The sequence below is a fragment of the Entelurus aequoreus genome, linkage group LG19 (assembly GCF_033978785.1).
Source record: "Entelurus aequoreus isolate RoL-2023_Sb linkage group LG19, RoL_Eaeq_v1.1, whole genome shotgun sequence".
Classification (NCBI taxonomy): domain Eukaryota; kingdom Metazoa; phylum Chordata; class Actinopteri; order Syngnathiformes; family Syngnathidae; genus Entelurus; species Entelurus aequoreus.
Genome location: NC_084749.1, coordinates 8,960,734 through 8,985,338, shown reverse-complemented (window position 1 = coordinate 8,985,338; position 24,605 = coordinate 8,960,734). Strand labels below are relative to the sequence as shown.

The window sequence follows — 24,605 nt, the reverse complement described above, 5'->3', positions numbered from 1 at the left end:
GGTCCACTAATAGTACTAACCTTTAACAGTTAATTTTACTCATTTTCATTAATTACTAGTTTCTATGTAACTGTTTTTATATTGTTTTACTTTCTTTTTTATTCAAGAAAATGTTTTTAATTTAGTTTTTTATTTTTTTTTTATTTTTTAAAAAGTACCTTATCTTCACCATACATGGTTGTCCAAATTAGGCATAATAATGTGTTAATTCCACGACTGCATATATCGGTTGATATCGGTATCGGTTGATATCGGTATCGGTAATTAAAGAGTTGGACAATATCGGAATATCGGATATCGGCAAAAAGCCATTATCGGACATCCCTACTTGTGAGTGTTGATTACACAGCTTTGCAACAGTTAAAATTCTAGTTTCAAGCATGTTTTACTCAATATAGGTCATCAAATCTCTGCAACAAGCTGTAATATCTTACTGAGCTCATTTAGAACCAAAGCCCTTAAAACAAGTAAAACACTAACATAAAATCTGCTTAGTGAGAAGAATGATCTTATCAGACAGAAAATAAGCAAATATCACCCTTATTTGAGATTTCATCTTACTTAGATTTCACTTTTTGCAGTGAAGCTTGATGGATCGTGCAGGTGTACCTAATAAAATGGCTGACTGATGTAGATAATCCACAACACATCAAACTGTCCCCTACCTTGAGTGTAGGCGTAGTCATCGGAGCCCGAGCTGGAACGTCGGTGCGTTTGGCGAAACTGACTGGCCACGTTCCCTGGCAGCGCGGAGATGGGCAGGATGGGCGGAGGGGCGGCATTCTTCTCCCCCTGGTCGACGATGTTGAGGAGCGACTCGGCCTCAGCCACGGGAGGCGAGCTGGGCGGTCTCTGGGCCTGCCCTCCGCTCATTTTGATCTGGAAGGTGTACGCGGACTGGCCCGGCTGCGGCGAGGAGGCGGGCCGAGGCCTCGCGGGGCTGTGGTGCTGCAGGTACTTTCCCGCGTGGTAGGGCGCCGATCCCGGAGGTCCACTTAGGGCGACGCCCCTGGAAGGCGAGCTGGGCGAAGGATTGGTGGTCATGTAAAGCGCTCCCTGGGGGTGGGGGGCGTGCACGGGGGAGTTGCTGCGAGGCCGCGGTCCTTCCAGGGTAATCTCAATCTGGTTCTTGTGGGAGTGGTAGGGCCTGTAGACGGGGGGCTGCTGCTGGTGGTGGTAGGACATGCTGGGGTGTGTCGGCGAGTTAATGGGGAGGAAGACGTATTGCTGGTGCTGGGGCGGCTGCTGAGGTTGCACCTGAGGCTGGGGTTGCACCTGATGCTGGGGGGAACTGTACGGCGAGCCATAAGTAGGGGTGCTGTAGGGGGACTGGTGGTGATAAACGGTGGTACCCGAGGACGGCCACGGTGGCGGCTGTGGGCTCTGGGAGGGCGAGGGTCGGATATAAATGGTGCTGCCACTGTTAGCATAGTGCCCGGGGGGTATCTGCAACGCCTGTGGGGCATTGGGTATACTTTGCGAAAGTGTTACCGCGATAGGGTTCATAGTATAGCGCGTGACGGGGGAGAAGGTGGGGGACATACTCTGAATCGGCGGCGGGGTGGGGGTGCTCGCCGAACGGCTCTGGTCGTTGATGAAAAAAGCATTGTAACCGGCGGAGGGGGCCATGGCGGCGGGCGCTGACAGGGGCTCGGGGTAGTTGGGTCTCTGGGGATCGATGTGGCTGTCACTGGTGCTGTGGACCAGCGAGCGCCCTGCCGCCGCTCCATTTGGCTTGTTGACGTCCGAGCCCTGGTAGCCCAGGTTAATGTGGAGCATGTGATTGCGACTCACCTCCTCCGGACTGTGATGGAAATCCCCGTAGAGGTATCGGTTACTCTCCAGGGTCAGCAGGTGGCAGCAGCGATCTAGGTTGTTGTTGTTCTGAGAGGAACAGAATCATTCAGTCAGTATTTTCCTAAATGGACCAGCTGTACTACAAACTCATCAAATGATCAATCACAAGATATGTTGTTTATCTCACACTTGTTAAAGGGGAACTGGAATTTTGCCTATCATTCACAATCCTAATGCAAGATAAGAACACATTTTTCTTTTTTCATGCATTCTAGTTTGTAATATATGGCAAGAACAAGGTGGCTAACAATGCATCTAATGCAGGGGTGTCAAACTCATTTTAGACCGGGGGCAGGGCCGGCCCGTGGCATAGGCCGTATAGGCAAATGTTAAGGGCGCCGTCCATCAGGGGGCGCCACGCGTATCATGACTCTTTTTGGACGTCACCACATCAAAAAATCAACACAAGATATCAAAACGGCCAAAACTGTCAGGTACCCAGGGAAGAAAAAAGAGAAAAGAAGAGGAGAAACGAGAAAAAGACAGAGGTAGCAGGTAGGTAACGTTAGCCTACATGAAATTATTTGTTTGTTACAGAATGTGATAGTAACCTGGCTTTTTAGCATTAAGCTAATGTTACATGATTCGGCAATTGCTAATCAATAAATAGCTAGTTCTGTTTTAACGTCGGGTTAATATTGTGGAGGGGGTTAAATTGTTATGGAAAATAATGTAACGTTAGGTAATTACAGTACTCCCACCTTACATTCCTCAGGGACATTTGTATTAGATCTTTTAAGCAGGTGTTTTTTGTTTACATTGTTATTGCCTACTGGTTAGCTAATGTTTGCCCTGCAGGTAATAGTCACTTTTCCATAGTTCCATAGTTGTAAGCCTATAGTTGTTAAAGTGCACATCATTAATGTTAATTAAGCAATATCACATAAGAGGGAATGCTGTTTTTTTAATTTGAGCACTGCTGTGATTCGGTTAAAGATAATCATAACATAACATTCTCATATAATATGTTAATTTGCTTTCTTTAAGTAAAAAAAAGGTCAAAGACAAAGCTATTCAGTTTCTTGTGAGTATATACACTTCACTGCCGATGTGGGGGGGGGGGCGCCACCTAAAATCTTGCCTAGGGCGCCAGATTGGTTAGGGCCAGGCCTGACCGGGGGCCACATGGAGAAAAATCTACTCCCAAATGGGCCAAATTGGTAAAATCGCGGCACGATAACTTAAAAATAAAGACAACTTCAGATGGTTTTCTTTGTTTAAAAATCAAACAAGCACATTCTGAAAATGGACAAATCATGTTTTTTTTTTTACACTTGCATGTTGCTGTTAATAGTATTCTATCTTTATTTGTCGTTATTTATACTTTCTGAATAAATTATGTGATAATGTTCATCAGTCAACTCCATCCATTCATCCATTTTTCTACCGCTTATTCCCTTCGGGGTTGCTCATTAGTGTTAATTTCCAATCTATCAAGATAACAAAATTATATCAAAATCAAATTACAGGATGTTATTTTAGTAGTTTGATAATTTTCCTCGACTGGTGCACTAACATCATGCGGTTTATTTTTTTACATATGTAGCATAAGCTACAAAAATACAAATAATTGTTATTGCAACATCTAATGGACACATTTAGAACAGCGGTTTCTTTCATTCCAAAATTTCGGCTCATTTTTATACTTAGCAAACTTATCCAGTTCAAGGCAAAGTTATGTTTTTTTACTGGTGCATAAAATGAACCGTGCATGAACATCACCTTGTTCAAAGAACAAAACCAACACAGTGCATGAACTCACAACAAATTACACAACTGCAAATCAGTGTGACTTCTGCTGTTGCCTTTGAGAGACCAGTTCAGATATGCGTGGCTTCCCCTTGCAAGTGCCACTCTCATGTCATTTTAAATGATAAACGATAAAATAAAATTATTTATCTATTTTCACAGCAAAGTCTGTTCCTTTTCTTCGTTTTCCACCCAGACACAATACTAGTACACAGCTCATGAAAAACAATATTTTTTGTTATTGTCATTGCAAGTGGGCCAAAACACTTGTATTTTAAAATAATCTCATGGAAATGACAGCTGTCATTTGATTATAATAATAAAACATTTGTAATTTAGTCAGGTTTGGGACAGGTGTGCTCACATGTGCTCCACTGAATACTCAAGGAGTTTTTGCGTTTGCTCACGCATATGGAAAATTAGAGGGAACATTGTTTGAGGGTATCCACAATACGCCAATAGGGAGAAGTTTTTGTTTACACAATGAGTCGGGTGTGTCTTGACCTCCGCCGAACCCCTGAAGCCGACTCACCGAACCCCTAGGGTTCCATCGAACCCAGGTTAAAGGCCTACTGAAATTAATTTTTTTTATTTAAACGGGGATAGCAGATCCATTCTATGTGTCATACTTGATCATTTCGCGATATTGCCATATTTTTGCTGAAAGGATTTAGTAGAGAACATCGACGATAAAGTTCGCAACTTTTGGTCGCTGATAAAAAAGCCTTGCCTGTACCGGAAGTAGCGTGACGTCGCAGGTTGAAGGGCTCCTCACATTTCCCCATTGTTTACACCAGCAGCGAGAGCGATTCGGACCAAGAAAGCGACGATTACCCCATTAATTTGAGTGAGGATGAAAGATTTGTGGATGAGGAACGTGAGAGTGAAGGACTGGAGTGCAGTGCAGGACGTATCTTTTTTAAACCACCTCGGATACTATATCCTCTTGAAAATGAGAGTCGAGAACGCAAAATGGACATTCACAGTGACTTTTATCTTCACGACAATACATCGGTGAAGCACTTTAGCTACGGAGCTAACTTGATAGCATCGTGCTTAAATGCAGATAGAAACAAAATAAATAAGCCCCTGACTGGAAGGATAGACAGAAGATCAACAATACTACTATCAGGAGACACCGAACCAAACACTGGACCTGTAACCACACGGTTAATGCTGTGCCGCCTGTCGAAGCCTAGCAATGCTGTTGCTAACGACGCCATTGAAGCTAACTTAGCTACGGGACCTCGTCAGAGCTATGATAAAAACATTTGCGCTCCACCTACGCCAGCCCTCATCTGCTCATCAACACCCGTGCTCACCTGCGTTCCAGCGATCGACGGCGCGACGAAGGACTTCACCCGATCATCGATGCGGTCGGCGGCTAGCGTCGGATAGCGCGTCTGCTATAGTGGATCTAACATAATAGTGTGAGAGTCCAGTCCATAGTGGATCTAACATAATAGTGAGAGTCCAGTCCATAGTGGATCTAACATAATAGTGAGAGTCCAGTCCGTAGTGGATCTAACATAATAGTGAGAGTCCAGTCCATAGTGGATCTAACATAATAGTGAGAGACCAGTCCGTAGTGGATCTAACATAATAGTGTGAGAGTCCAGTCCATAGTGGATCTAACATAATAGTGAGAGTCCAGTCCATAGTGGATCTAACATAATAGTGAGAGTCCAGTCCATAGTGGATCTAACATAATAGTGAGAGTCCAGTCCATAGTGGATCTAACATAATAGTGAGAGTCCAGTCCATAGTGAATCTAACATGATAGTGAGAGTTCAGTCCATAGTGGATCTAACATAATAGTGTGAGAGTCCAGTCCATAGTGGATCTAACATACTAGTGAGAGTCCAGTCCATAGTGGATCTAACATAATAGTGAGAGTCCAGTCCATAGTGGATCCAACATAATAGTGAGAGTCCAGTCCATAGTGGATCTAACATAATAGTGAGAGTCCAGTCCATAGTGGATCTAACATAATAGTGAGAGTCCAGTCCATAGTGGATCTAACATAATAGTGAGAGTCCAGTCCATAGTGGATCTAACATAATAGTGAGAGTCCAGTCCATAGTGGATCTAACATAATAGTGAGAGTCCAGTCCATAGTGGATCTAACATAATAGTGAGAGTCCAGTCCATAGTGGATCTGACATAATAGTGAGAGTCCAGTCCATAGTGGATCCGACATAATAGTGAGAGTCCAGTCCATAGTGGATCTAACATAATAGTGAGAGTCCAGTCCATAGTGGATCTAACATAATAGTGAGAGTCCAGTCCATAGTGGATCTAACATAATAGTGAGAGTCCAGTCCATAGTGGATCTAACATAATAGTGAGAGTCCAGTCCGTAGTGGATCTAACATAATAGTGAGAGTCCAGTCCACAGTGGATCTAACATAATAGTGAGAGTCCAGTCCATAGTGGATCTAACATAATAGTGAGAGTGGGGCCAGCAGGAGACCATTATAACATGCTGCATGGCCTCTAAATTGGCAAACGTTCATTTTAGATCAAGTGTCGCCATCCCGATCGACCGGTCGATCTTTGGGTCCCTCCCGGTAGATCGCAAAAATATCAGAAAAAATTATGTGTTTTTATGACACTCCCACCCAGAGAATTACCAACAGACCCGCTATCAGGCAAGCATTTTAACACCTGAATATGCCTCGCCTCTTTCTCTTCAGCCTCTCTCCACAGCGCGGCCACACCCTCCGAGCGCGGCCTTGCGTTACACCCGCTCGTCTTGCAAACCCGCACACTGCATGACATGCTCATAAATCATCGCGCTGCAACAATGCATCAAGGCGGACTGTTGCAACGCATCGGACATTTTCTTGCATCCAACATTAAACAGCTCTTGATAAAACAAGGCGGCAGCTAAAGAAGAACTTCTTCTATCACACAGGATAAACCCGCTAGGTGAACAGCTGGTTTCACTACTCCCGGTTCTGACGTAAGACAACCATGTGACTCATGTCCCATAAGTAAGCATAGGATGAACACATGTATATATGATAACAACATAGTTATAACAGTGGATGCAGGGGTAGATCTAGCTTTGGTTTTTGAAAAGGTTGGTGACCACTGTTCTGGATTATACATCATGTCTCTCACCTGTATAGTAGGTTGTGGACATAAACCGAGAAGTTGGTCAACTTTGACATTCAACTTAGAACCGAAGATGGCAAAAAAGACAGGAAAGGACGCTGGTTTGCGGCACCTCTTTTTTCTTAAACCTGTGTGAGGATTATGAGTAATTGTTCATCTAAACGAGAAGATATTCCGTAAATTCCGGACTGTAAACCACTTAGTTTTTCCTACGCTTTTAACCCTGTGGCTAATTTATGGATTTTTTTTTGCCAACAGCCATAATGTTTCGTGTTCAAAAGTTTACATGAAAACCCAAGCAAAGACATTGAAAAGGTGTGTTATTGTTTGTGTTATGGTGCCATCTTTTGGACAAGTTCGCTCACTGCAAGTATTGCGGATTGAAAATGTTATTCTTGTTTTAATGCTTTAAACCGGAAGTAAAACCGTCCACAGGGTTTCTGCTCAAAACGATTCTTCATTCATCACTCAAAGCAATGTTTGTAAGTTTTACAATATAACTAACAATTCTCACTCACTAAACCTTCCCATGTGTGATGTCTGTAGGAGTGTTTTCATGCATATTTGTACGTGCTATTGTAATGTGATAAAGCTAGCGTCATTAGCATTAGCTAATATGCTAACATGTTTACGAGTGTCTGTATTATTAACTTACAATGTCATTCTTTTTGTATTGTTTCATTTTCACAAATTCCTCAGTAAAATGAGTAAAACGTCGCCGTGGAGTTATTGGGTCTGTTTAGCTAATTGGAGAGCTAGCTTGCACAGCCAGTGGGTCTTTTTTTTTTTTTTTTAAAGTAAGTGATTTTTTTTATTATGTCCGTAGTTTTTGCTCCTTTCTTTAGCATTTAGCAATACTGCTATTTTTTATTTTTTCAGCCAGTGGGTCTATGACCATGACTTCTGTTTTGTTCAATCAGCCGTTTTACTGCCGTGTTACAGACACTGTTTGAAAACAATTAAAAGGTACGTAAATAACCATTTACAGAATATTTCTATGTAAATGACTCATTTCACAACGTGTATATCTGCGACTTATAGTCCGGTGCGGCGAATATACGGGAAAATTATTTTTTTCTTCAAAAATGTAGTGGGTGCCGGTTATATACTGGTGTGCTCTATGGCCAGGAAAATACAGTAAACATCCCAGTGAAAGGAGACATTGTGCAATAAGTGATTGTTTTATTGTTTGTATTTCTTGCTTAGCATTTAGCAATACTGCTACATGATGCTTAGTGTTTCACTAAAGCTGCATCTGTTTAGCACTCTAAAACTTCTCGCTCAACCACCTCATATTCAGGCTAAAAATATAAGTTTATGTCTCCCTGGAAGTCTGTCAGGATTAGTAGTAGAGGTGGGAATCTTTGGCACCTCACGATTCAATTACAATTAGGAGCTATGATTCGATTAAAAATCCAACATTGATGCATCTTTAATTTATATATATATATATTAATGCAGTTTTACATTTATTTCCTCGTCACTAAATAAGCGTTTATCACTTGCAAGTTGCAACTTTAAAAAAACGGTGCATTTGTAATAAACGGTTCAATTAAATCCCATTACATTTATGAAATTAATGGAAATGTGTGCAGAACTGGAACATAAGTGTCCTAAAATAAAGGCGCTAGTTGGTTCTCTCAGAGAGGTGGCTCGCTGCAGTCAGCCAAATTTGAGAAATGTCTGCATTACTTTATTTACATATAAAAAATAAATAAATGGAGAATCGATTATTGACTTTTACTAAACAATGTCCGAATTGCGATGTATCTAAAAATCGATTATTTCCCCCACCTCTAATTAGTAGTGTTGTTGAAGGGAAAGCGAACGTTGTGATGCGTCTCTGAAATTAATGCGCCACCGTATGCTTAAAATGAGCTAAATACGTAAATATAACATGTTGTTATGAATGTTGCTATACATTACATATATATTTATAGCATGTACAAAACCCAAAAGCAGTGAAGTTGTCACGTTGTGTAAATGGTAAATAAAAAGAGAGTACAATGATTTGCAAATCCTTTTCAACTTGTATTCAATTGAATAGACTGCAAAGACAAGATACTTAACGTTCCAACTGGAAAACTTTTGTTATTTTTTAGAAATATTAGCTCATTTGGAATTTGACGCCTGCAACATGTTTCAAAAAAGCTGGCACAAGTGGCAAAAAAGACTGAGAAAGTTGAGGAATGCTCATCAAACACTTATTTGGAACATCCCACAGGTGAACAGGCTAATTGGAAACAGGTGGGTGCCATGATTGGGTATAAAAGCAGCTTCCATGAAATGCTCAGTCATTCACAAACAAGGACGGGGCGAGGGTCACCACTTTGTCAACAAATGCCTGAGCACATTGTTTAAGAAAAACATTTCTCAACCAGGTATTGCAAGGAATTTAAAGACTTCACCATCTACGCTCCGTAATATCATCAAAAGGTTCAGAGAATCTGGAGAAATCACTGCACGTAAGCAGCAAGGCCCATGACCTTCGATCCCTCAGGCGGTACTGCATGAAAAAGCGATAGTGTGTAAAGGATATCACCACATGGGCTCAGGAACACTTCAGAAAACCACTGTTTGTAACTACAGTTGGTCGCTACATCTGTAAGTGCAAGTTAAAACTCTACTATGCAAAGCCAAAGCCATTTATCAACAACACCCAGAAACGCCGCCGGCTTCGCTGGACACGAGCTCATCTAAGATGGACTGATGCAAAGTGTAAAAGCGTTCTGTGGTCTGACGATTCCACATTTCAAATTGTTTTTGGAAACCGGACGTTGTGTCCTCCGGACCAAAGAGGAAAAAGAACCATTGGGATTGTTGCAGGCGCAAAGTGTAAAAGGCAGCATCTGTGATGGTATGGGGGTGTATTAGTGCCCAAGGTATAGGTAACTTACACATCTGTGAAGGCACCATTAATGCTGAAAGGTACATACAGGTTTCGGAGCAACATATGTTGCCATCCAAGCAACGTTATCATGGACGCCCCTGCTTATTTCAGCAAGACAATGCCAAGCCACGTGTTACAACAGCGTGGCTTCATAGTAAAAGAGTGCGGGTACTAGACTGGCCTGCCTGTAGTCCAGACCTGTCTCCCATTGAAAATGTGTGGTGCAATATGAAGGCTAAAATATCAGAAGGGAGACTGTTAAACAACTTAAGCTGTACATCAACCAAGAATGGGAAAGAATTTCACTTCAAAAATGTGTCTCCACAGTTCCCAAACCTTTACTAAGTGTTGTTAAAAGGAAAGGCCATGTAACACAGTGGTAAAAAGGCCCCTGTGCCAACTTTTTTGCAACGTGCTGCTGCCATTAAATTCTAAGTTAATGATTATTTGCAAAAAAAAAATAAGTTTCTCGGTTTGAATATTAAATATCTTGTCTTTGCAGCATATTCAATTGAATATAAGTTGAAAAGAATTTTCAAATCATTGTATTCGGTTGTTATTTACCATTTACACAACGTGACTTCACTGCTTTTGAGTTTTGTACATAAAATCTCGATGGAGGTTTTTTGAGCGCTTTATAGGCGGAATAGAGCGACTCCTGTTGACTATTGTTAGCTGACTTTTGCAAGAGTTTATTTACTAGTTATTAGGGCTGCAACTAACGATTAATTTGATAATCGATTAATCTGTCGATTGTTAATTCGATTAATCGATTAATAATCGAATAAAAGAGACAAACTACATTTCTATCCTTTCCAGTATTTTATTGAAAAAAAACAGCATACTGGCACCATACTTATTTTGATTGTTTATCAGCTGTCTGTACATGTTGCAGTTTATAAATAAAGGTTTATTTTAAAAAAATTAAAAAAATAAATTGCCTCTGCGCATGCGCATAGCATAGATCCAACAAATCGATGACTAAATTAATCGCCAACTATTTTTATAATCGATTTTAATCTATTAGTTGTTGCAGCCCTACCAGTTAGAATGCATACAACAAAGTTTGTGTGCGTTAGTTTTCATGCTGTACGCAGACAATACCATTTTTGGTTAAGAACACAATTGGTAGCCACTTTAGTTTGCCCACTAAAAGTTTTCATAAGGTGTGTTTTACCTGCCAAATCACAGTCAAGAAAAAAATTGGCAGTGTCACATGATCAAGGTGCTGCTGAGTCAATACTTAATTGCGGGTGCAGTTGAAAGTCATTGTCAGGTGAAACCGTCCCAAGAATGATTACTGCGTCAACAGGCAACGCATTTAAATGATGTTTTACTCATTTGACCTTCATTCAGCAGCAACTGCAGTGTTAAATTGAAGGCGTGCATACGACAGCCATGACAAAATAACTCGACTAACCTAATGTTGACAATAAAACCTACGCCTTACAGTGCAGTACTTGTCTTACTTTCTATTATCGATGTTGTGATAATGGCGTGAAGATATTCACAAGGCGGTACTCCCGTTTCCAGGTTGCTAACAGGCGGCTAATCTTGGTGCTACAGCGTCTCCACCGCGACAATCTCAGATCACCCCATTTTTGATGGGCCGTCGACGTGAGCAAGATGAAAAGACGAGCCGTGAAACGGACCAGTAGCAATACTTAATGCTAACAAGACTGCTCTCAGGTATTAGCAGTCTGGGCAATGCTAAGTGGAGATGAACTCTGTTGATGCACTTCTTCTTCCACATCAATAACATAGCCTTGGCTTTAGAAATGACAATACAGGACACACAATGCTAATGATCGTAGCTATGAAGTTTTGGCAGAACAACAAGGTTTCAGCACTCAAGGCCCAGTTCTAACTTAGAGGAATGACCCAAGACGTGATGAAGTGTTTCCAAGTCGTGGTCGTGTTGTAGTGGCCGGGTGACAACCATCGCAATGACGCTTGAAGGATTTTCCATGCTACGAGTGAGTAGCGTAACCAACACACACCATATTGGATGAAATAGGTGTAGAGGTGACTATAAGGCTGTTTCATGTTTAGAGGGCTCCGATTATGTTCATGGTATTTAAAAGGTCTTAAACAGTGTATTAAAAGGGGTGTGGTGATTAAACGATACAGCAATAGATCGGTTTATATTCCTAAATTTCAAGTATGTCGATCTGTGCTCCGCAAGTTTGCCAGATAGGCATTGATCGATTTTATCAATACTAGAAAAAAGAAAACATTGAAAAACCGCAGACTTTACATGAAGTTTAGCAATTTTAATGACGTTAAACATTAAGTCTGTCTGCCGTCTGTGGCGTCATCAAAACAAAAATGGCGGATACCTAGGGTGGTCAAGAAAAAAAAAAAAAAAATGCAAATGCCACAAGACAATGTCACAAATTACAACACAAAAACTTTCAGCTACAGCACAAATGCAAAAGCCACAACAAATACAAACAACACAACACAATAATATAAAGCCGCAACTAGAGATGTCCGATATTATCGGACATCTCTAGGCATCTCGGCATTTTCTCGGTCGATAAATGCTTTAAAATGTGATATCGAAAATTATCGGTATCGGTTTCAAAAAGTAAACTGTATGACTTTTTAAAACGCCGCTGTGTACACGGACGTAGGGAGAAGTACAGAGCGCCAATAAACCTTAAAGGCACTGCCTTTGCGTGCCGGCCCAATCACATAATATCTACGGATTTTCACACACACAAGTGAATGCAATCATACTTGGTCAACAGCCATACAGGTCACACTGAGGGTAGCCGTATAAACAACTTTAACACTGTTACAAATATGCGCCACACTGTGAACCCACACCAAACAAGAATGACAAACACATTTCGGGAGAACATCCGTACCGTAACACAACCTAAACACAACACAACAAATACCCAGAACCCCTTGCAACACTAACTCTTCCGGGACGCTACAATATACACCCCCCGCCTTAACCCCGCCCACTTCAACCTCCTCATGCTCTCTCAGGGAGAGCATGTCCCAAATTCCAAGCTGCTGTTTTGAGGCATGTTAAAAAAAAAAAAGCACTTTGTGACTTCAATAATAAATATGGCAGTGCCATGTTGGCACTTTTTTTCCATTACTTGAGTTGATTTATTTTGGAAAACCTTGTTATTGTTTAATGCATCCAGCGGGGCATCACAGGGGGGAGCGGGGGGGGGTGTATATTGTAGCGTCCCGGAAGAGTTAGTGCTGCAAGGGGTTCTGGGTATTTGTTCTGTTGTGTTACGGTGCGGATGTTCTCCCGAAATGTGTTTGTCATTCTTGTTTGGTGTGGGTTCCCAGTGTGGCGCATATTTGTAACAGTGTTAAACTTGTTTATACGGTCACCCTCAGTGTGACCTGTATGGCTGTTGACCAAGTATGCATGGCATTCACTTGTGTGTGTGAAAAGCCGTAGATATTATGTGATTGGGCCGGCACGCAAAGGCAGTGCCTTTAAGGTTTTTTAGCGCTCTGTACTTCTCCCTACGTCCGTGTGCACAGCGGCCTTTTAAAAAGTCATACATTTTACTTTTTGAAACTGATACCGATAATTTCCGATATTACATTTTAAAGCATTTATCGGCCTGCCGATATTATCGGACATCTCTACTTATGAGCATTACATATATCAAATCAAGTACCTACTGTAATGTTTACTTGTTGATATACTCTTTACAAAGCTAAAATCTACCTAAACAACCACTTAGCTGCTGCCAAAAATTGATTTCAAGTAATATTTTGATACTGACACATCTTATCTCTGCATATTTTACTAGAATACCCTTATGAGCATTAGATGTATCAAAATCAAGTACCTACTGTAATATTTACTTGTTGAAATACCCTTCAAATTTTTGGCAGCAGCAAACTGGTCGTTGGGGTAGATATTTGCTCTAAAAAAAGGTATTTCAACAAGTAAACAGTACAGTAGGTACTTGATTTTGATATATGTAATGCTCATAAGGGTATTCTGGTAAAATATGCAGTCAGCGGTCCTCGTCAGCCAGAGAACTTTGATTTTTGGGGCGTAGCGATAAAGTTTACATCCACGAAGGAAAGAAGAAAGTGAATGAACGTTTATAACTGAATGAATTTACAAATGCATAAAAATTTGTTTTCTTTTGTATTATTTTTATAATGAATTAAGTAACGTTTATGACAACCTTTTTCGAAAACAACATAGAACGTGAGATACAACAGGATAATGCATACATTTATCATTTGTTTTCAAAACGGTTACAAAAAAGTGGGACCCCAAAAATGTACGGTGGGACTCCATTTTTATGACTTGATGAAAATTCCTAGCGCCAACACTGTATTAGTAATCAATGTAGTGTTATATTACATGTGCAATGAAGTGCATATTGTCTTTAACATCAGTACACACTACAAGGAGGATATAGTGATATATTAAAAGTGTATATTGTCTTTAACATCAGTACACACTACAAGGAGGATATAGTGATATATGACATGTGTATATTGTCTTTAACATCAGTACACACTACAAGGAGGATATATTAAAAGTGTATATTGTCTTTAACATCAGTACACACTACAAGGAGGATATAGTGATATATGACATGTGTATATTGTCTTTAACATCAGTACACACTACAAGGAGGATATAGTGATATATTAAAAGTGTATATTGTCTTTAACATCAGTACACACTACAAGGAGGATATATTAAAAGTGTATATTGTCTTTAACATCAGTACACACTACAAGGAGGATATAGTGATATATGACATGTGTATATTGTCTTTAACATCAGTACACACTACAAGGAGGATATAGTGATATATTAAAAGTGTATATTGTCTTTAACATCAGTACACACTACAAGGAGGAGGCTACTTCATTGTTTTTTGTAGTCGCTCGGTCGCGCCCGTCTCCATCTACACAAATGGAAGCAACACGCAAGTTAACTTCATGATCTGTCGTTACATAAGGATTAAAAACATAAGATAATGTTGCACATTTCTTGTGACGCAGAGCAAAAAGTCTTGCTTGTCAAAGTTGTCCCATCAGCTGGAGGTCCGACAGCAATCGTATCCAAAACACGTAAATAAGACCGGCCACAAAACGGCGCGTCCTGAAGAGACTGTCAGAAAGCGACTTGAAGATGATCTGTAAAACATAATCTATGCAGCATTTGGACCAAAGAACCACCATTACATGTTATGTAGACCACAAGAAAGTATTTTACATCTAGAAAAAAATCCCTTTAATGCACCCTATAATCCGCTGTGTCTTTTGTATGAAAAGAGACTTGAATAGACCCACTCGTTGGCAGTGCGCCTTATAATCCGGTGCGCCCTATGGTCCAGAAAATACGGTATGCGTTTTTTAAGTATCCGTGTGGACATGGCCTTAGACTCCAACTAGGGCTGGGCGATACATGGAATATACTCTATATATCGCGGGTTTGTCTCTGTGCGATATAGAAAATGACTATATCGTGACACTCGAGTATGCGTTCTCACTAGGGGTGTAACGGTACGTGTATTTGTATTGAACCGTTTCGGTACGGGGGTTTCGGTTTGGAGGTGTACCGAACGAGATTCCACACGGACATATTAAGTAGCCGCCTCCGCTTCTTTCTGCCTCTGTCTCTATCAGTCCTCTACACAGCACCCAGCATTGTCCCACCAACACAACCATCTGATTGGTTACAAACAGAGCGGTAACAGCCAATCAGCAGTGCGTATTCAGAGCGCATGTAGTCAGTGCTTAGCGTTTAGCAGGTAAGCATCAGGCAGCTGACTCTCCCCAAATTATAATAAACACCTCCCAGTCAACTACTAGTAACATCACTATGAGCCCGTTGACCTTCTAGAAATATAAAAGGCAGCTCAGCTCGCTCGCAGTCCTGGCTTGAGGTGAAGGCTAATTCGCTTTTAGCGTAACGTTAGCTCATTTTGCGGTGTGTGTGTGTGTGCGTGTGTGTGTGTGTTACGGACAGCAAAGCCCTGTCTGTCTGTTATTTCAATTTACCTTTTTCTGTGTTGATTGAGCTGTGTTGAAGCAACAAAAAAAGGACATTATGTTAAATGAAGAGTTTCTGCCTCTGATAGTTGATATAATAATGTAACTGCATCATTAAGCCTACATGAACTCCATGGTGTTCAGGGATGAATAGTCCCTCCTATTGCTATTGTACTATTTTTTCAGCTATAGTTACATTAATCATTAGTAATGCAGCAGCCTAGTTTTGAATGTCAGGGTCCCTGCTATCACATGTTGATACAAATATAACATTTACATAATACAAATCAACTACTGGCTTCCCAAATGCTTTAATAAATTAAACATGATGAGTTGACTTGAAACTGTTTAATGTTGCACTTTTTATATGTAGAAGAAAGTTTTGTCATTTTATTTAATCTGAGCAACAACTTGAGGCAGTTTAATGTTGATTAACGCGGGCAGAATTATTAGTGTTCCCAATGTTAAAAGGATAAAGCCATTGTTTACAAATTTAGTAAATAAATAACCAAAAATTGTATATTTTGTTGTTTTCTTACTGTACCGAAAATGAACCGAACCGTGACCTCGAAACCGAGGTACGTACCAAACCGAAATGTTTGTGTATTGTTACACCCCTAGTTCTCACGCAGTTGTTTTTAGCTGCGGGCATTACACTACAGGCGTTTCTCACTATTTATTGTCTCAACTTCTCACTGAGACGTAAAACGAGCGCACCTTCTTACATACGTCACATACTGTCGCGCGTGCAACATGACGTTGCACATAACACGCCCTCGCGGAGCAGAGAGGTAGCGACACGGGTAACATTAGCTGTGGTGCTAACGGTGCGGTGCGAGTGGTAATACAAGAGAAAGAAGGTGCGAATCTGGTAACAAATGAAGGAAGAAGAATTAATTCCTAGGAAAAACAGCACGGAGTCCATCGTCTGGCGGTGGTTTGGCTTCAAGCGGAAAGATGTCGAACAGACAACCGTAATATGTCAAGTATGCGGCAAAAGCGTTGCTACAAAAAGTAGCAGCACTGCTAATGTAGCATCATTTGAAAAGTCACCCGCTAGAGAATGAAGAGTTCTTGAAACTCCTCGTCAACATCTCGGCCGGTGCCACACCAACAAAATGCCGAAGCATTTCCACATCAACACCGTATGAAAAAAATAGTCAACAACAGATGGAGATAACGTCCGCAGGAACCTACCACATAGCGAAGGACATACACTATTTGATTTCCTATTATGCAGCTCATTTTTATTTGACACTTATTGAAATATCTTGTGTGACATCATGCACAAAAGTGCACTTTATTTGTTTTAAACTATTGTAGTGGCGTTCTGTACAAAAAGTGCATTTTAATATGTCATCTTAGTGACGTCATGCACAAAAGTGCACTAATAGCTTGTTTTAAAATGTCTCCGACAATCTTGCACTTTCTGTTTTGGAAATGACATGAATGTTTGTGACACTGCTTAATAACAGTTTAATAAATACACTTTTGCTAAATTGACTTAGTTGTGATTTCCCTCTCTGCATGCAAGTTTAAAATGAGCATATATTAATGCAGTATGAAGAAGAATGTTTGAATGTAGACACATAGAATCATCATACTGCTGTGATTATATGCATCAAGTGTTCATTCAAGGCTAAGGCAAAATATGGAGATATATATCGTGTATCGTGATATGGCCTAAAAATATCGAGATATTAATAAAAGGCCATATCGCCCAGCCCTAGCTCCAACCTTGTTCCTCATTTATACATTGACAGAGAGAAGTACTCCTTTAAAACTCCACACTTTGTAGCACTAACATCACACTAAGTTCCTCTATTAGCAACCAACAACAAACTACACTACAAATATACACATGTTGCTAACAGTTTTTTTTTGTCTACAAAGGCCATATGTTTGACTTGGACTGTGCAGGTGTACTTATTCAAGTGCTCGGCGAATGTGGCTTCATGCATTATGAAAACGACGCCATGCTACTAGCAGACGGTTAGGTACAGACTAGAGATGTCCGATAATATCGGTCTGCCCATATTATCGGCCGATAAATGCGTTAAAATGTAATATCGGAAATTATCTGTATCGTTTTTTAAATTTTTTTTATTAAATCCACATAAAAAACACAAGATACACTTACAATTAGTGCACCAACCCACCCCATTTACACTCATTCACACAAAAGGGTTGTTTCTTTCTGTTATTAATATTCTGGTTCCTACATTATATATCAATATATATCAATACAGTCTGCAAGGGATACAGTCCGTAAGCACACATGATTGTACGTGCTGCTGGTCCACTAATAATACTAACCTTTAACAGTTAATTTTACAAATTTTCATTAATTACTAGTTTCTATGTAACTGTTTTTATATTGTTTTACTTTCTTTTTTATTCAAGAAAATGTTTTTAATGTATTTATCTTATTTTATTTGATTCATTTTTTTAAAAAGTACCTTATCTTCACCATACCTGGTTGTCCAAATTAGGCATAATAATGTGTTGATTCCACGACTGTATATATCGGTTGATATCGGTATCGGTTGATATCGGTATCGGTAATTAAAGAGTTGGACAATATCGGCATATCGGATATCGGCAAAAAGCCATTATCGGACATCCCTAGTACAGACCGAAATATGGTCGCACAAAAACAATCACAATTCACACTAACATACAATTTGTTGAACGTAATGCCGGGGTTTAGGGGTTTTAGGCATGTACCTGCAAAAGGCATTGTGACACTACCCCTTCCGGGATCTCTGGGAAGCGCTGCTTGAGGTCCTGCAGGACGTGGTCAAGCGGGGGTCCTCCATGCGCCATCCTGAGCCAACGCGCAGCCAAGGTTGTCAACGATCCCAGAGCCGCAGACACTGATATGAAGGATGGAGTCTCATCCCCTAGGGAGGCTGTGACGGCGTGCAAGACAGAGGTCAAATGTTGTTATGGTTGGCGTGAAGATAAACTTGTTGTGTTAGAGTGTATGCCATACCCCAAAAGATGTCTTGTGAAGGGGAGAAAAACGCTTTTCACATTTTTTTAAATAAAAAAAAAAAAGGTGCCTGAAATGCACTTTATCCACTACATCAACCTTTTTTGAGCCAAGGCACATTTTTTTCATTGAAAAAATCCAAAAGGCACACCACCAGCAAAAATCATTAAAAAAATTGAACTCGATATTGACAGTAAAAAGTCGTCGTCGCAATTGTTGAATATGAATTCAAACCATAACAGCAGGAGCGCTCTGCTGTTACAGGGACAACATGCAAAAACGCAAGCCCAAGATCCTTTAGGCGTACTCTTTTGTTTGAAGAGACCAGTCAAAAAAAAGCCAACAATCTTCCACAGTATATATGAAGAGTACTCTATTGTTTTTTAGGCCCTAAAGCAGGGGTGGGCAATTAATTTTTACCGGGGGCCGCATGAGCAACCCGAGCACTGCTGGAGGGCCACATCGACAATATTTCAATTAAATTTTGCTCAATATTATTTTTGATATATACCGTAAGATAAATAATAATAATAATAATAATAATAATAATAATAATTAATAGTAATACTTCAACATAGTGTGTGTAACAGCATTCCATGACTAATATAAATAAATTAACATTAATAATAAATGACAGTAAAATAAGCACACGTATGACTGAGGAGTCATAGTGTAACTTTGTGTGGTGTTTGAGTTGTCCGACTTTTTGTGTGGCCATAAACGCACCAGTGGTTTAGTGCTATGCGTGTTGGTGACAGATGACAAGTTGGTTTTGGCCTGGTTTGTACGGCAGAAAATGACTAGTTTTTCGAGATAGAATTGTTTTACTCATGTTTTTGGTGTGGTTATGTCCGAATATAAACAGTTTTGCTCAATAAAGTGATCGATATAATTCCTGTCCTTGAAGCATCTCGATAGACGTTACAATAATTGAACAGTGTTCAATTGAACGGTGTTGACGAACACCGTTCGGGCCACTTGTTGTCACTGTCACTCAAAGTTGCATTGCAAAATTACATCGAATAAATATGTTTATTTTGTTTAGAATTCAGATGGGATTTGATTTGGTGCGCGGCATATATTTGCTGCGCGCAGCGGACGCTTGAACAGTGCACAATTGCACAGGCACGCACCTTAGAGGGAACGTTGCTTTGCAGTTCATGTCTTGTTGGAAACACGCCATTCATCATCAACATTTCTCTTTTTAGCGTCTCGGGTGTAAACCGTGCATCACTTGTCGCTGTGCACCTTCACTCGCAGGTTACACACGGACACACGCCCATAAATAATACTTTTCAAAATAAAAGCAGCACAGTTGTATTGCGTGCACGACATAGATGTTTTTTCAACTTTATTTTGTAATTTGTGACTGCAGTTGTTCACATTCACTCACAATCACGCATACGTCCACACGGAAGTAATACAAATAACGATTTTCAAAACAAAAGCAGCACCGTTGTATTGCACACTCGACATAGATACTTTTTAAAATGTATTTTGTAATTTATAATTGGCCTCACGCGGGCCGGACAGGGACATGGGCCGCAGAATGCCCAGGTCTGCCCTAAAGGGCAAATGCTAGTCAAAGATCCTCTGTATGACAGGAGCGCTCTGCTGTTTTATTTGACCAATTGAAAAAAAAAACATGTCAAAGATCCTCTATATCAGTGTTTTTCAACTTTTTTTGAGCCAAGGCACATTTTTTGCGTTGACAAAAATGCAGAAATCATTAAAAAACAAAACTCAGTTGACAGTAAAAAGTTGTTCTCGCAATTGTTGGATATGACTTTAAACCATAACCAAGCGAACATCAATGTAGCTCTTGTCTCAAAGTAGGTGTACTGTCATCACCTGTCACATCACGCCCTGACGTATTTTGACTTTTTTGCTGTTTTCTTGTGTGTAATGTTTTAGTTTTTGTCTTGCGCTCCTATTTTGGTGGCTTTTTCTCTTTTTTTGGTATTTTCCTGTAGCAGTTTCATGTCTTCCTTTGAGCGATATTTCCCGCATCTACTTTGTTTTAGCAATCAAGAATATTTCAGTTCTTTTTATCCTCCTTTGTGGGGACATCGTTGATTGTCATGTCTGGATGTACATTGTCTTTGCTCCACAGTAAGTCTTTGCTGTCGTCCAGCATTCTGTTTTTGTTTACTTTGTAAGCCAGTTTAGTTTTAGTTTCGTTCTGCATAGCCTTCCCTAAGCTTCAATGCCTTTTCTTAGGGGCACTCACCTTTTGTTTATTTTTGGTTTAAGCATTAGATACCTTTTTACCTTCACACTGCCTCCCGCTCTCATCTTCATATTGTGATCATGACAAACCATGTTTCCGACGTCTACAAAGCAATTAGCTACCTGCTGCCACCTACTGATATGGAAGAGTATTACACAGTTACTCTGCCGAGCTCCAGACAGCACTGACACTCAACGGCACATTATTTGCGCATTATAATTACTGGTTTGCAAAAAATATTTTTAACCCAAATAGCTGAAATGACAATCTCCCACGGCACACCAGACTGGCACAGTGGTTGAAAAACACTGCACTACACTGTTATTGCACCAAAAATTGTACAGGTGTGAAAAATGGAAGGATGCCACTGTGATAAATGCAGTTCCAAATACAGCTCAATATATATTGTGAGCTATCTGAACAAAACATACATCTTAGTTAACAATACGGATATCTCAATAATACTGAATTACAACACACGGGAATTGCCGAGGGCCACTGAAAAGCGAGACACAGACTCAAAATAAGCCCAGGGCCCGCATTTTAGACCAGCGTTTTTCAACCACTACGCTGCGGCACACTAGTGTACCGTGAGATATTGACTGGTGTGCAGCAGGAGATAATGTAATTTCACCTAATTGGGTTAAAAATATTTTTGCTAACCCATCCATCCATCCATTTTCTACCGCTTGTCCCTTTTTGGGGTCGCTGGAGCCTATCTCAGCTGCATTCGGGCGGAAGGCGGGGTACACCCTGGACAAGTCGCCACCTCATCGCAGGGCCAACAGATATAGACAGACAACATTCACACTCACATTCACAAACTAGGGCCAATTTAGTGTTGCCAATCAACTTATCCCCAGGTGCATGTCTTTGGAGGTGGGAGGAAGCCGGAGTACCCGGAGGGAACCCACGCAGTCACAGGGAGAACATGCAAACTCCACACAGAAAGATCCCGAGCCCGGGATTGAACCCAGGACTGCTCAGGGCCTTCGTATTGTGAGGCAGATGCACTAACCCCTCTTCCACTGTGCTGCCCCAGTAATTATAATCCGCAAATGTGCCGTTGTTGAGTGTCTGTACAGTCTAGAGATCGGCAGAGTAACCATGGAATACTCTTCCATATCAGTAGTTGGCAGCAGGTAGCTGATTGCTTTGTAGATATTGGGAACATGGTTTGTCGTGATCACAATATGTAGAAGACAGCGGGGGGCAGCGTGCAGGTACAAAGGTATCTAATGCTCAACCCTTGTGTGGTGTTCGGCTCTGTGGGACCCGTTTTCATTTTTTATTAAAAGAAAAATCATACAATTAATACATTTTTCAAACTGAGACTCACTGACTTCGGCTCATTTTCTGTGAAGAGCATATATCAGAATACATATTTAATGACCACACCCCCCCTACACATTTCTATTACATATAAGATGTCCGGGGCTAATAGAAGTGTGGAATTTGATGTTCTGTGTACCACACGCACACACACACCCACAGTAGGCCTAGACAGGAGGAGGACAGAGTGTAGGTACACAGAACATCAGAGGGTCAAATGTGCGAGAAAATGAGAGCAGACAGTGTTGACAAACAATGTTGCAACCTTGTGTGGGAACCGCAGGTGCAGAAACACAAAAGAAGAATCCCTGTGGGATGCAGAAACTGGCATAGAAATTTTCCGTGCAACGTTCATATTGTTGTTACTCCGCCAGCGTTTGTGGGTCTGATGGACCCGTTGCATTTTGGGGCTTTTAATGCCTCACAATCAAACACTTTTATGTTAAAATACTGAACAGATGTTTATTGGGATATGGTAAACATCTGTTCAGTATTTTAACATAAAAGTGTTTGATTGTGAGGCATTAAAAGCCATAAAATGCAACGGGTCCATTAGACCCACAAACGCTGGCGAAGTAACAACAATATGAACATGAATATTAAACCAAAAATAAACAAAAGGCAAGGGACACTAAAAAAAAGGCATCGAAGCTTAGGGATTGCTATGTAAAGCAAAGCTAAAACTGAACTGGCTGCAAAGTAAACAAACACAGAATGCTGGACGACATCAAAGACTTACAGCGTGTGGAGCAGCAGATGTGTCCACAAAGTACATCCGTACATGACATGACAATCAACAACAAAATAGGAGCGCAAGACAAGAACTAAAACACAGAAAAACACCAAAAGACTCCAAATGATGTGACAGATGGTGACAGTACACCTACTTTGAGACAAGAGCTATATTGATGCATGCTTGGTTATGGTTTAAAGTCATATCCAACAATTGCGACAACGACTTTTTACTGTCAAAATCGGCTGCTGAGTTTCATTTTTTAATGTTTTTTGCTGGTGGTGTGCCTCGAGATTTTGTCAATGAAAACAATTTGCCTTGGCTCAGAGAAGGTTGAAAAACCCTGATGTAGACCAGTGTTTTTCAACCACTGTGCCGCGGCACACTAGTGTGCCGTGAGATATTGTCTGGTGTGCCGTGGGAAATTATGCAACTTCACCTAATTGGTCCAAAAAATATTTTTTGCAAATCAATAATTATAATAATGTGCCTTTGTCTAGCGCAGTGTTTTTCAACCTTTTTTTAGTATGTAACGCTTAAACCAGACCTGGGCAAATTAAGGCCCGGGGGCCACATGCGGCCCGTTAAGCTTTTCAATCTGGCCCGCCGGGCATTCCCAAATAATTTTTTTACATCTTTAAGATGGAAAGTGTAGCTGCCATTATGATGTGCAGTGATGTTTTCTAATGACTGTAAGTCTTGAACTATACTGAGTATTTCTATGGTTGGAATCTGTGCTTTTGCATGATATTTTATTGACTAAGTGTTGTCCTGATACCAATATTATTTCGATACTTTTCGGTACTTTTCTAAATAAAGGGGACCAGGAAAAATTGCAATATTGGCTTTATTTTAACAAAAAATCTTAGGCTGCGGCGGACCGGTACTTTTCAGAGGCAGTATGGTACCGAATATGATTCATTAGTACCGCGGTACTATACTAATACCCGCATACCATACAACCCTGTATAGTTACTATGGTAATCTACGTCACAGCAGGTCAGACGAGGCACCAAGCAGTGTGGGTGTGGCTGTGGCTTGATTGTAAAATATGTCGATTGAGAGGGGGTGTGACGTTCATATGTTCTCAATATTCAGGGTTTTATCGTTCATAGAAATTTTTTAAATTCCATTCCGTTTTTAAGGCGGTCTGTCATAACATTTTGAGCATTCAATCAGACCTTATGGTGAGGTTTTGTATTAGTTCTCCTAAAAAATAGATATACCGGCCCCCAGACACATTTTTTTTCTCTAAATTTGGCCCCCGAGTAAAAATAATTGCCCAGGCCTGGCTTAAACCAAAAATGAACAAAAGGCAAGTCCCGCTAGGAAAAAGGCATTGAAGCTTACGGATGGCTATGCAAAACAATAGTAAAACTGAACTGGCTACAAAGTAAACAAAAACAGAATGCTGGACGACAGAAAAAACTTAAAGCGTGTGGAGCGGAGACTGCGTGCACAAAGTACATCCGTACATGACATGACAATCAACAACAAAATAGGAGCGCGAGACAATAACTAAAACACTACACAAAGGAAAACACCAAAAGACTCCAAATGATGTGACAGGTGGTGACAGTACACCTACTTTGAGACAAGAGCTATATTGATGCATGCTTGCTTATGGTTTAAAGTCATATCCAACAATTGCGACAACGACTTTTTACTGTCAACTGAGTTTCGTTTTTTC

At 40.6% G+C, this 24,605-nt stretch overlaps 2 protein-coding genes across 3 annotated transcripts in view; both read right to left on the bottom strand.

The window, feature by feature from the left end:
- Positions 1–24,605, bottom strand: part of prrg1 (proline rich Gla (G-carboxyglutamic acid) 1) — a 113,019-nt gene that overhangs the window by 55,549 nt on the left and 32,865 nt on the right. The gene's annotated exons all lie outside the window — the stretch shown is intronic.
- Positions 1–24,605, bottom strand: part of tab3 (TGF-beta activated kinase 1 (MAP3K7) binding protein 3) — a 62,456-nt gene that overhangs the window by 10,762 nt on the left and 27,089 nt on the right. For both annotated transcript variants that reach the window (XM_062027801.1, XM_062027800.1), the window contains 2 exons: positions 18,353–18,537; positions 666–1,884 (listed from right to left, as the gene is read on the bottom strand). In XM_062027801.1, the coding sequence (XP_061883785.1) occupies positions 666–1,884; positions 18,353–18,451 (1,318 nt within the window). In that variant the 5' untranslated portion in view covers positions 18,452–18,537. The remainder of the gene's footprint in view (positions 1–665; positions 1,885–18,352; positions 18,538–24,605) is intronic.